At 39.0% G+C, this 12,414-nt stretch overlaps 1 protein-coding gene across 7 annotated transcripts in view; it reads right to left on the bottom strand.

Moving 5' to 3' along the window:
• The window catches only part of EPB41L3 (erythrocyte membrane protein band 4.1 like 3), a 157,886-nt gene that overhangs the window by 44,568 nt on the left and 100,904 nt on the right, over positions 1-12,414 (bottom strand). For all 7 annotated transcript variants that reach the window (XM_070747579.1, XM_070747580.1, XM_070747573.1 and 4 more), the window contains exons 4-6: positions 9,019-9,123; positions 7,255-7,297; positions 1,355-1,430 (exon numbers count right to left, since the gene is read on the bottom strand). In XM_070747579.1, the coding sequence (XP_070603680.1) occupies positions 1,355-1,430; positions 7,255-7,297; positions 9,019-9,123 (224 nt within the window). The remainder of the gene's footprint in view (positions 1-1,354; positions 1,431-7,254; positions 7,298-9,018; positions 9,124-12,414) is intronic.

The raw sequence follows: 12,414 nt of genomic DNA, 5'->3' as shown, positions 1-12,414 counted from the left end.
TGCCGCCCCTCTCCGAAGACTCGGGGCGGCTCACAACAACAATAACAATGCAGTACAAATCTAATAGTTAAAACTAAAATTAAAACCCCAAGAATGTCAGTTATAGTCCTGCCTTACTCATGAACCTGTTTGGTGACCTTGGGCCAATCTCTCTGAACCCAACTCAGGCTGGATATACTTGTTGCCTTGAATTATGTATAAAAATAATAAAGGTGGGATATAAATAAATAATGAAACTTACCATAACCTGGAAACATATACAGTGGTACCTTGTGATACGAACCCCTTGTGATACGAACCCCTTGTGATATGAACCCGGGGTTCGGAAATTTTTTGCCTCTTCTTACGAACTTTTTTTGGCTTACGAACCCACCGCAGATTGCAAAATGGCGCTCCACTCGGCGCCGGCGCCCAGCTGTCACCTTTTAAAACAGCCGGGGGGCTTCTTGGTGTTCTCCCGAACTCGAACTCTTCGGGTTCGGGTTCAGGAGGCCGCTGAGAAGCGCCGCCGCCCGGCTGTCAACTTCTGAAACAGCCGGGGGGGCTTCTCGACGTTCTCCTGAAAGCCGAACCCGGAAGTTCAGGTTCAGGTTCCGGAGGCCGCCAAGAAGCACCCGGCTGTTTCAGAAGGTTACAGCCGGGTGGCGGCGCCCGGTTTTTTACGATCAGTGGTGGCGTTGTTTTTACGATCAGTGGTGGCGTTTTCGGCCGATCTGGAGGCTGGAAAGGAGGTGTGGAATCCCAATAGGGAATTCCATGGGCAGAGCTTTGACGTCTCGAAGACGTCCTTCCTGGAGGCCACATGAGGGACCCTTTAACATTTTTATAGGGATAATCAAACCTCAAAAACTGAGTTGTGCTATTCCTAAACTTTGCAATAAGGATAAATTTGAGTGACTCTAAAATAAGCCCCTAGATGTGAGGCTAAATTCCAATCTCATCCAGGAATGAATGTTAGAGGAAGTAACAACATCCTAATTAAGTATGACAGCTTTTCCATTACTTAGCTCAATAATAGAATAGAATAGAATAGAATTTTTTATTGGCCAAGTTTGATTGGACACACAAGGAATTTGTCTTGGTGCATATGCTCTCAGCGTACATAAAAGAAAAAGATACATTTGTCAAGAATCATGTGGTACGACACAATGATTGTCATAGGGGTCAAATAAGCAATGAAGAGAATAACAGAGTTGTCTAAGTCATATATTCCCATATATCTGCTCGCTCAGGCAGAAAAACTTAATACTTCAATGATTTACATCAGCTGACTTTATGGCAACAATATGTTATTAAGCACGTTATAGTCATATTTTTAGAAATAACTTCTGTTTAGTGATAATGCATAAATTACCTTGTAATATCTTCAGAAAGTTGGGCAGGATCTGGAGGGTAGAACTTAACATTGAATGAAAAATGCCAAACACCACCTAAAATAAAACATAATATTAGTGGGATTCTGTCTTCTGCACTCGCTATAATTTATTTACTGAGGTAGATAGTGTTATAATTTCAACACTTATCCTTGTTTCTCCTGTTCCTTCTTTAAAATTTCCAGAGCCATTTCCATAATATTTCTGAGAGTTTTATTGAGCAACCATTAACACCTGAAGTTTCAATAAAACGATGTAGGCATGGATATTAGGTAATAGTTAAATAATGAAATAACCACATGAATAAGTAGGCATTCAGCAGAGCTTCAAAATCTGCATCCATAATCCAGTGAAACACACAACTATTTACACTGCTCAAAAAATAAAGGCAACACTGAAACAACACAATATAACTCCAAGTAAATCAAACTTCTGTGAAATAAAACTGTCCATTTGGGAAGCAACACTGATAGACAATCAATTTCACATGCTATTGTGCACATTCAACTTTGTGCAGAACTAAGTATTCAAAAAGACTATTTCATTCATTCAGTTCTAGGATGTGTTATTTGAGTGTTCCCTTTATTATTTTTTTGAGCAGTATATATATATATAACTCATCCATCTGCAGCTTTATGAGTACTACTTCAGCATAAATTAAATTTGTAACAAAAAAGAGGAGGTTATTGGGCTTGATTATTGATAGGGTAAAAATGATTTGTATAGCTTACGGTAAGTGGTTTGAGTGTTTACATTTCTTTCTTTTTTTTAAATATACTTTATTTATAAATATAATGAAAAAGGAAAAGAAGGGAAAAAGGAAAACAGGGGAAGGATGGAAGGGAAAAAAGGGAAGGGGTACAAAGTAAAGCAGTTAAGATAGGGCGCACAGTTATACATTGTAAGCTATAGATTGTAATACATATATTTCTTGGAAGAGATACTATGTTTCTTAAACGTTGTCAATAAACATTAAATCAAGTTCTTAATAAAGATGTTATATTTCTTAAGCATTATAAATAAACAATAAATAAGCAGTAAATAAAGAGAATGAAGAGTTTCCTAAAGTTATAATAGTAAATGTTGTATTTCCTTTAATATGTATTAACTAATAACAGGTTAGTAAAATATATTTTCTAAGTTAGAGGAATAAGAAGAGAGAAACGGGAAGAGGATAGATGAAAGAAAAGAAAGAATAAAAAAGAGAAGGAAAAGAAAAAAAGAGAGGAAAATCTGCGTTTAGCGCAGACGTTTTCAGGGACGACTTTTGTCTGGAAGTAGTGTGACGAGTATATGAATAGTATAGTAAATATGTTATATGTGTTGGTGAAAGTTGTTAGTGTTATAATGTATATTGAGTTGGTTGAAAGACAGATAAAAAGAGATATGTGTTTACATTTCATGTACTGTTTTTTAAGAGTTTCAATTTGAAAACCATTTCCTACTTTTTTCTTGTTCTGGTCTTTGTTATTTGCGATCTAATGACTTCCAAGTAAGGTTATCATAATAAAGTCTATGTGAAATGTCCTTTGAAGGCAGTCCAAACGTTTCAAATGATATGGGTGGAATCCAGTGATTATTTTATAAAGAACCCTTTTCTACCTTGAAAGCACTCAATAGTATAAAATCAGAACTTCATAAATAATGTTAGCCTATGTGAAGTAAATTCTGAGCTTTTAAAGATTTCTCCTCTGACTCATTAATTTATTCATTCACATGCATACACAAGGTACTGCAAAGTACAAAAATTGAACCAAATTGGTCACAATGTCTATAATATGGAATAGTTACTAGGTGATGATTTACCAGTAGTTCCTTCACTGCATTTTAAAAAGCAATAGTTATTTTATTCCAACAAGATTGCAAAAGTCAGATTTTGCACAAAATGCTATTTTGTATAATGCTATTTGTAAGCATTGCTGGAACGCTCAAAACTGGCTCTTTAAAAGCAAGTATATTGTACTTTAGAAGAACTGGTTGTTTTTGGACATTGGCCTAGATGGTTTAATGCATTTTTATGCATGGTCTTGAAAGGGTAGCTTGAATGGCAAGACACATTGTTTTACCAATTACAAAATATAGCATGTCAGCTTTGTTTTGTTTAAGGCTGTTGTATGAACTCTGGATTTTATTCTGAAAGTACTACTCTGACAGCATGAATCAGTAGGTCTTTTAATCACATTTTAATACTTTCCCTGTTTGCTGCACTCTAGTTTAACTGTACATGCAGTGATGGATATAGATGTTGAAAGTAAGTCAGGTTCTATTATTATTCTATTCTAACCCTTGTATCACAGGTTTCTTTAGCTTTATACAAATTCAGTGGGCTCCCAAATCCCCAGAAGGCCTACACCAGCCTCCTTGGCCTCTAGGCAACCCACACACAAGCAGACCCAATGGGTAGTAGTCCCAGTTCCTTTCCACACTCTTCCCAAGTCTACCAATGCTCCTAATATTAGTAGTAGACTATTCCTGCTCTCAATTTCACGCTGATTCCAATTCTATTATTTTCAGGCACAGAAATTATCTCCCTTCCCATAATATGACCAACACATTCTCCATCGTGGGAGGAGCCAGGAGTCAGGATGGGTTGTCCTTGGCTGTCTAAGTTCTAAGGACCGAGTTTCTTGTTTTGTGACCGGATCTACCCACTAGACTCAGTTCTGACTCAGTCTTCAGCGCATAAGGTGTGGTGAACACAGCTCATCCCAACTGCTGGTTCCAACGGTCAGAATAGCTCCTTCCTGTTCTTGTGAGTTTCTGGAAATCCCATTCAAATTTGATTTTGTCTGTGTGTGTGGGCAGTGACTCTGACGCAGCAGCTCTCAGCCCAGTCTGTCATTAGAGTATATTGCTTGGCCTCCTAAGAACACGTTCTCACTCTATCTTCATAGTGGCCTTCAGTCTTCAGCAAAGGAAACTTACCATAGATCAGCTTGGATTCTCCTTCAGCCTGATTTTCTCCTCCACCATATCAAGGGTGTTCTCGAGGTTGCCTTGTTGGCCTAGAGCCGCTATTGCTGCTGGTGGTGTGCTGGTTAGCTGGTATACTGGCAAGAACCATTACCGCTTAGTTTCAAAGGCAGCCGGAGTCCCTGCCCCACGTGGACTAAACATCTTATACATGGAGTGGAGTATTAACACCAGTGAAGATTCACCTCTTTTCTGTATCCTGCTTGGCTGTGGTGAAGCGTTAACTGTTATAATGATTAGTGGCTCATTTCGCCTCGCTTTCTGGTGGCAGCAATTTTTATTCAGCAGTTGCCAGGCAGAATTAGCAGCAGCAATTTTGGTTCAGTAGAATGCTTACTATTGCTGGGCAGATTTAGTGGAGGTCACTTTAAGCATCATAGAGCTGATTCCTGGACACTGATCTGCATGAATGAAGTGTGTGAGCAAGGCCACTGAAAGGCCACCAAGTCTCTTTGAATCTGGGGTGCCAGGTGTTAGCTTTGATGTGGGGGGTTTCAGAAGCAGTCTCATGGCTTTGCTGCAAGCCTGCATCAATCCCCTATGGTATGGCCTCAGAAATGAGATGCCTCATCACTTCCTCGGACAGAGACCCGCTGCTGTGGGTGTAAAGATGGTCCCCGGAGCAGGATTAATCCTCTTTAAAAGTGGCTCCCAATGTCTTTTTGCTGATAGCAGGTTTAACAGTGGAGCAAAAAAGATCACACTGCTGTCTGATGTCAACGGTGGCTGGTGTCATCTGGCGACCAGACCTGAGAGCTCAAAGCATTCTGTTGCCTTGCGTCATTTAAATGATCTAACGGCTGTAAAGAGTGGAAAGTGACAGGTCCTCCCATGGGGGAATTTTCCTGTCTCCTTCACTCGGCTTTTCTCTCAGCTTTGGCAATTTCTTTGTCCAGGGCCTTTTGACCACGTCCAGTGGTCCAGTGTCTTCTCCTCAACCTTAGAGGTCTTTTTGAAGGACAAAGCTTTAGCTCTTATCCAGGCAGTTGCTCACTTAATGACTGATTTTGGTGCTGGGGAGCTTTTCTTACGAATTTGGGCTGGATTGGGTAACCCCAGTATTCCCCACTCACTTGTGTCACTTCTGATGCCACAGAATCTGCAATCTTGAGTTTTTGGCCCTTCTGGACAAGGCAGACTCCTCCTGGATAGGAACAGTGCTGTTGCAGGTTTCTTGCTTCGCTGCTGTGGAGTATGCACTTAGAGTTTGTTTGTTTGTTTGTTTGTTTATTTATTCGATTTTTATGCCGCCCTTCTCCTTAGACTCAGGGTGGTTACGGCATGTTAGCAATAGCACTTTTTAACAGAGCCAGCATATTAACCACGAAGTGACTCAAGTCCCATCCACTGCTTGCCAGTAGATGTCAGGAACCTTGACTGTGTCCGTCTGAGCCATAGTGAGGCAGCTATGTCAGACAGACTGGAAAGCCAGCCATGTCAAAGGTGGCTATGTTGAGCGGACTGGGGAGCCAGCTGGGTCAAAGGCAGTTATGCCAGACAGACTAGGGACCCAGACAGATCAAAGGTGACTATGCCGGGTGGACCAGGGAGTCAGCCATGTTGAAGGTGGCTATGACAGACCAGGGAGCCAGCCAAACTGTTTGCTACTTTGTGAAGAATTGCACGAGGCCAAAGGATCTTATTGAAGATGAACGAGAATCCAAGGAATAACTGTCTTTCTGTTCCAATTCTCCAAACGTCTATCTAGGCCAAGACTAGGATCACAGGCAAAGTCAAAACTGGGATCACAGGCAAAGGAGGCATGACCACAGAAGATTGACAGACTCAGTCTCCAAGCAGACAGTCAATTAACCCATTCCTTGGATTCTATTCAGCACACAGGAGAACATCACATGATTGTGCTGAACTTACCATAATTTCTGCTGTTGTCATTAAGCAAATTACTCCATTATTAAGTACAATATCACATGACTACCATCTGTGATTTACTGCAGTCTTCTCCACAGACTTTCCTTGTCAGAAGCTGGCAGACCATAAAGATACTGTGACAGTCACAAAAATGAGGACCAGTAGTAAAACTGCTTTTTCAATGCTATGATAAATTTGAATGGTTGATAAATAGGGCAACTGTTACTTATTTATTTATTTATTTATTTATTTGTTTGTTTGTTTGTTTATTTATTTATTTATTTAGTTAGTTGGTTAGTCAGTCAGTTAGTTAGTTGATTTCTATGCCACCCTTCTCCGAGAACTGTGGACTACTGTATAAATTTCCAAAAATGGGACATGATTCATAAAACCCAGCATAATAATATCTCTAGAACTTAATATAGTATAGAAGTATTTGATATTGTAGTTCTTTTTTTAACTACCACCCTCATATATGCACAATACTGTACTAATCTTGAATACTAGGGATTTAGACTAATAATAATATCTCATGTTAAATATATTCAAAAATGTTATACAAAGTTTTAGAAACATTCCTAGATATCTAAATGGCAAATGGCTTGGTTATTTGTAGTACCTATTGTTTTCAATAGTATCCGCTCAGCCAGCTTGATTTTGCATAGTTTGTGCAGTCCAAGCTCCTTCAATTAAATACTGTCATGTATCGGAACCCTAGAAACACATCTCTGTAACAGTGTCTGCCTTCTGGGATGAGGTTCTCCCCACTGATCCAAAACATCTGTTGATGTTTCAAAGAGTTGTGACAATCAGGCTTTTCTCCCAGGACTTTGGGAATGAGACCCATTGCTTTATTGCCCTTGCCATCTTTTACCTTTATTGTCATCTTTTTACTGATTGAGTTGTTGAGAGTTGAGCAGCATACAATTTTAATACATTATCACCATCATTATCATTATCATTATTACTGAATTATCATTAAATGGTATTTTTAAAAACTGTAGAATCTACCTCTGATAAATGACTGACCAAAACTTACTTCGGATCTGCTTTTTAATTTCCTTAGCTGGATCCAACCAATTCTGAAAAGAAACATTTAAAATATTTAAATTAGATGTACACTTTGATAAATCATGTTAAATAACAAGTACAATATTAAAACTGAATTAATATGAAACACTTTACAAACTCTTAGTGTGGAGCAGGTAAGCCTATTTAAACATTTCAATTGAATGGTAAGACCCTGAAGTGCTTAATTACTTTGGTCAAACTACGTTATGGTCTTAACAAAGAACAAATCTAAGAGCTGAAATGGTCTCCAATTCATATAACACTAAACAAGTCTCGGTTTTCTTAATTTCAGCTTATCTATATATAGTGACTAATCCTGAAATAATATTTCATTTTCTACTTTAGTATTCCAATTATTTTTACAACTACTACAAACAGAGTTCCCTCTAATTTTTTTTTTGGGGGGGGGGAAGTATAGTGTCTGAGCGGCAGTCCCTTTGGGACTGGGCGGCACAGAAATAAATAAATAAATGAATAAACAAACAAACAAATAAAAACCCACCCTGTTTTGCCTCAGAGAATTTCAAAATAAAATACTGTACTGTGTGTCTATAACAGTGACCTCATAATAGGGCAACTCTATCAATATCAAAATGCCACTTAAATAGTTGAGCTAGTTTCAAAATAGATTTTGATTTTCTTTCTCTCTTCCTTACTCCCATTCTTTTTCTTTTTCTTTTCCTTCCTCTCTTTTTTCTATCTGTTTCTCTCTCTTCCTCTCTTCTTCTCTCTCTCCTTCCCTCTCGGCTTCTGGGCAGGTTTGGAAAACTCTGAGTTGATGATGACTTTTAAGTGAGCGATTGCTCACTGCTCAGCTTAGAGGGAACTATGACTACAAACTAAGTGGTTGGATATTTACCATTAATAAAAGTGCACTGTAACACCTGAAAATAGCAAAATGTAACAAAACAAAATGTAAAATACCTATAAATAGGAGTAGAATGACTGTGGCAAAAGAAGAGAAAGACAGTACTAATAATAATAATAGGTGCCTTGAGTACAATTCCAAAACATCTGGAACACCACTTGAACACCATTGGCATTGACAAAATCACTAACAGTCAATTGCAAAAGGAGGCTTTATTTGGAGCAATTTACACCCTATGACAATCAGAAAACAATATCTGTATATCCCAGATCCTTGGGAAGATTTAATAGATGGATAAACATATCAAATCTATTGTAAACATGTGGTTGACAGCACAACCAATCCAGTCGTGACTTTCTGAGATTAACTATTATAAAATAAGCAATTGTATGTTCAATCAAATATTGCTTGCAAGTAGTTTGAGCATTTGTAAATGTATTTCAGATATTTTTTCTTTCTTAAGCTCCTTCATAAATATTTCAATAATTAATGTTAGGACCAACTTAGAAGAATTATCAAAGTAATGGGAAATTCAAAGTTAAAAAAAAGATGAACAGAATGTTTAAGTAACTGTCTGAAAGGTTATATATTGACACCTTTTGTTAAATTTTCACCCATCTTCAAGAACATACAATAGGACACTAAAAGTGTGTTTTCCTTAAGTCTCAAAAATACCAAAATCAAATGTAATAATTGTTTTGAATATTTCAAAGAGTATTACTTAAATTATTATAGGAGTTCAGCTATAATTATGGTTAAGCAAAATACTGGTCTCATTCTATAGCTGCTTATTCTTGGATTAAACATATTTGACCCCATGCCATCTCATGATTTCCTGTGAGAAATAATTACTGGTAATTTTACCTTCTGATTTTCCATATCTCTGTAGGTGAGTCCAAAATAATCTTTTTCCAAGAGGTTCAGGTGCTCACATACTTTGTCAAAAAGAACCTGGCCCTTTGAACGCTTCTGCAGTTGGGGGGAAAAAATTCAGAATGAATTTCAAGCTATTTTATTCTTGAACATCTTACATTTTTTTAAAAAAAATGTTCTATAGAATGTAGCACTCATTAAGCAATATTAGGTTTAATATATATTTTATTTATTCCAGGGACCAAACTTATTTCTCATTTGGTGGGGTGTATATTTATAATATAATTCAATATAATTTATAAATCAATTCAAACTGTTGATACACTGCAACAATATTATGATAATAGCTTTATCTTTTCATTTCATTTCATTTGTGCAAATGCAATTCAAGTGTTGATGCTTTAAAACTAAAGTTAGTTTCTAAGTTAAATGTGATATGAAATCGTGCTGTTTTACACTAAGAGCAATATACTGTATATTCTTCATAGAGAAATATAATTACATCACCGTTCCCCATAAGCTGCGCCCGTGAGCAGGCGCGCACCCCCAAATACCCCCGCGCGCGCCCTTTTCCATGGGCGCGCGCTCCCCATCCCCCTGCCAGCCTGCGGGGGGGAGGCGCCGGCAGTAAAAGGAAAGGGAGCAACGGCTGCCCCTGCCTCCCCACTGTGCCTCCGGCCCCCTCGCGCCCCTGGCCTCTCGGCCCTACTCCCCGCCCGCCCGATCCGCCCCCTCTCCTCCTCCGCCTCCTGCGCTCCCAGCCAGGGGGCTGCGAGAGAGAGTTTTCTCCGTGCACTTCGGGAATGCCCGCCCCACCCCTCTCACAGCCCCTTTGCTGGGAGCGCTTTCCTCCCGAGCTTTCAGCAAGGGGGCTGCAGTAGAGGCAGGGCAGGCGTTCCCGAAGAACTCAGAGAAAGCGCTCTCGCAGCCCCCTCGCTGAAAGAGAGAGAGGGAGAGGGAGAGGGAGAGAGAAATCTCCTTCTCCCTCTCTCTCTTTCAGCGAGGGGGCTGCGACAGCACTTTCTCCGAGTTCTTCGGGAACGCCTGCCCTGCCTCTACTGCAGCCCCCTTGCTGAAAGCTCGGGAGGAAAGCGCTCCCAGCGAAGGGGCTGCGAGAGGGGTGGGGCAGGCATTCCTGAAGTGCACGGAGAAAACCCTCTCTCGCAGCCCCCTGGCTGGGAGCGCAGAAGTGGAGGAGAAGGAGAAGCTGCAGCCACCGCCGCAGGAGAAGTGAGAGAGAGAGAGAGAGAGAGAGAAAGGGGGGAGAGTGAGATAGCAAGAGAGAGAAGAGAAAGAAAGCAAGAGATAGAAAGAGAGAGAGAAAGAAAGCAATAGAGAGAAAGAAAACAGAGAAAGAGAGAGAAAGAGGGGGAGAGAGATAGAAAGAGAGGGACAGAAAAAGTGAGAAAAAGAGAGAGAGAGCAAGAGGGAGAGAGAGAATGAGAAAGAGAGAGAAATGATTCTTGATTTAAAGCATATGGTAAAAAACACCCAAAGAATAACAAAGAAAAAAAACCCCAGCCGTTTGTGTGTGTGTGTGTGTGTGTGTGTGTGTGAACTCTTGAACCATTTCCAATAGCTCACCTGTTATTGGAAATGGTTCAAGAGTACACACACACACACACACACACACACAAGGGGGGAGGAGACAGGGATGGAAAAAGAGAAGATAGTAATAATAGTAATAGATTTTGGTTTTGTTTTATTAATAATTTCTTTTAATAAAAAAGAAGGGAATTTTTTTCTTATTTATTTATTTATTTATTCATACATACATACATACATACATACATACATACATACATACATACATACATACATACTTCTATGCCGCCCAGTCCCAAAGGGACTGCCGCTCAGACACTATACTTTTCCGCCCACACCGAAAAAAAATTAGAGGGAACATTGAATTATATCCTACACTGCTGCTACACAATATTGACTTTTGTAATTGTCTGCATCCTCCCATATTTGATCTATCTAAGAATCTAATTCAGTTTTCAGAAATTAAAATTATTTTCAAGAACTTACAGTAGGTATGAGAATACAATATTATGTAATAATTAAGCAAGAATATATTTATATAGTTTCCACAGTGAATTTTCCATTCTTAATTTACCTGACTTTGAATAACATCTATTAAGCACATATCCATTTACTGACAACAAATAGGTATCATCACTCCTTTTTACAATATATTGTAAAAAGAGATAGCAGCTGTTGTTGTGAACTGCCTCTAAAGCCTCTTTTAATTTGTAACTAGCTATTCTGCTTTTACTTCATCCCATTTTATTTTCATCTTTTAGTTTTCTTCTGTTGAAGATCTCCATTTTTATTATTTTTACTGCAGACATGTACTTTTATCATCTCTGCCATTTGTCCAACTGTTGCAGAGCTCACACAACCAAGGAATGAAGACTTATGAAAAAGCAATAGCATTTTAGACTTATATATATAAACATAGAAGTCTGACGGCAGTGGTTTACAGCAGGAGTCTTCAACCTTGTCAAGTTTTAGACTTGCGGACTTCAACTCCCAGGCTGAGGAATTCTGGAAAGGAAGTCCTCAAGTCTTAATGTTGACAGTGTTGGAGACTCTTGATTTACAGCACTCTGAGCAGTTTACAATGCAGAATGATTATTTGTGTATTGCTCCCAACAGCCTGGGTCCTCATTTTACACACCTCAGAAAGATGGATCTCTGAGTCAATCTTGAGCCTCCTCAAGATCAAACTCCATGCTGTGGACAAAGTCAGCCTGCAATACTGTACAGTATAGTATAGTACTGTACTCACTGTGTCACCAATATTACTGACTTCACGACAAGAAAATGCTTAACAGCATTATCAAGCTTCTGACCACAGTTAACTAAGGCCTTTATTTGTTTAGGATGCCAGACCCTAAACCATCTGGACACATTTCCAGAGGGGAATCCCTCCTCTGGTATCAGCCATCTTTGTATGCCGCCCCGAGTCTACGGAGAGGGGCGGCATACAAATCTGATTAATAAATAAAATAATAAATAAATGAATCATCTCCTTCAATCACTTCTGTGCTGTGAAAGGCAGTGGCTGATTTACAAAAGGCTGAATGGCTCCCATCCAGGAGAGATTCTAAATGAATCCTTCTCTCATCAAAACACCCCAATATTGCCAGTTTGTTCAAAACAAAGCCTTTTTAAAAATAATAATGTATTGGAACAATATATCAAGATGTTAAGCATATCAGTAGATCATGTTAAAAAATCTATACTCCGGTGCATCTTATACTCCGAAAAATTCGGTAGATAGCAGACTCAGGTATATAAGAGCTAGAGGCATCAAACTGCCTCAAGGCAAAAGTTCACAGGTTGAAAAAAAACCCAACCCAAATTTAGCAAACTTCCTAT

The sequence above is a fragment of the Erythrolamprus reginae genome, chromosome 3 (genome assembly GCF_031021105.1).
Source record: "Erythrolamprus reginae isolate rEryReg1 chromosome 3, rEryReg1.hap1, whole genome shotgun sequence".
Lineage (NCBI taxonomy): Eukaryota > Metazoa > Chordata > Lepidosauria > Squamata > Dipsadidae > Erythrolamprus > Erythrolamprus reginae.
The sequence above is the reverse complement of the archived record's forward strand: the minus strand, read 5'-3'. Positions and strand labels throughout refer to the sequence as shown.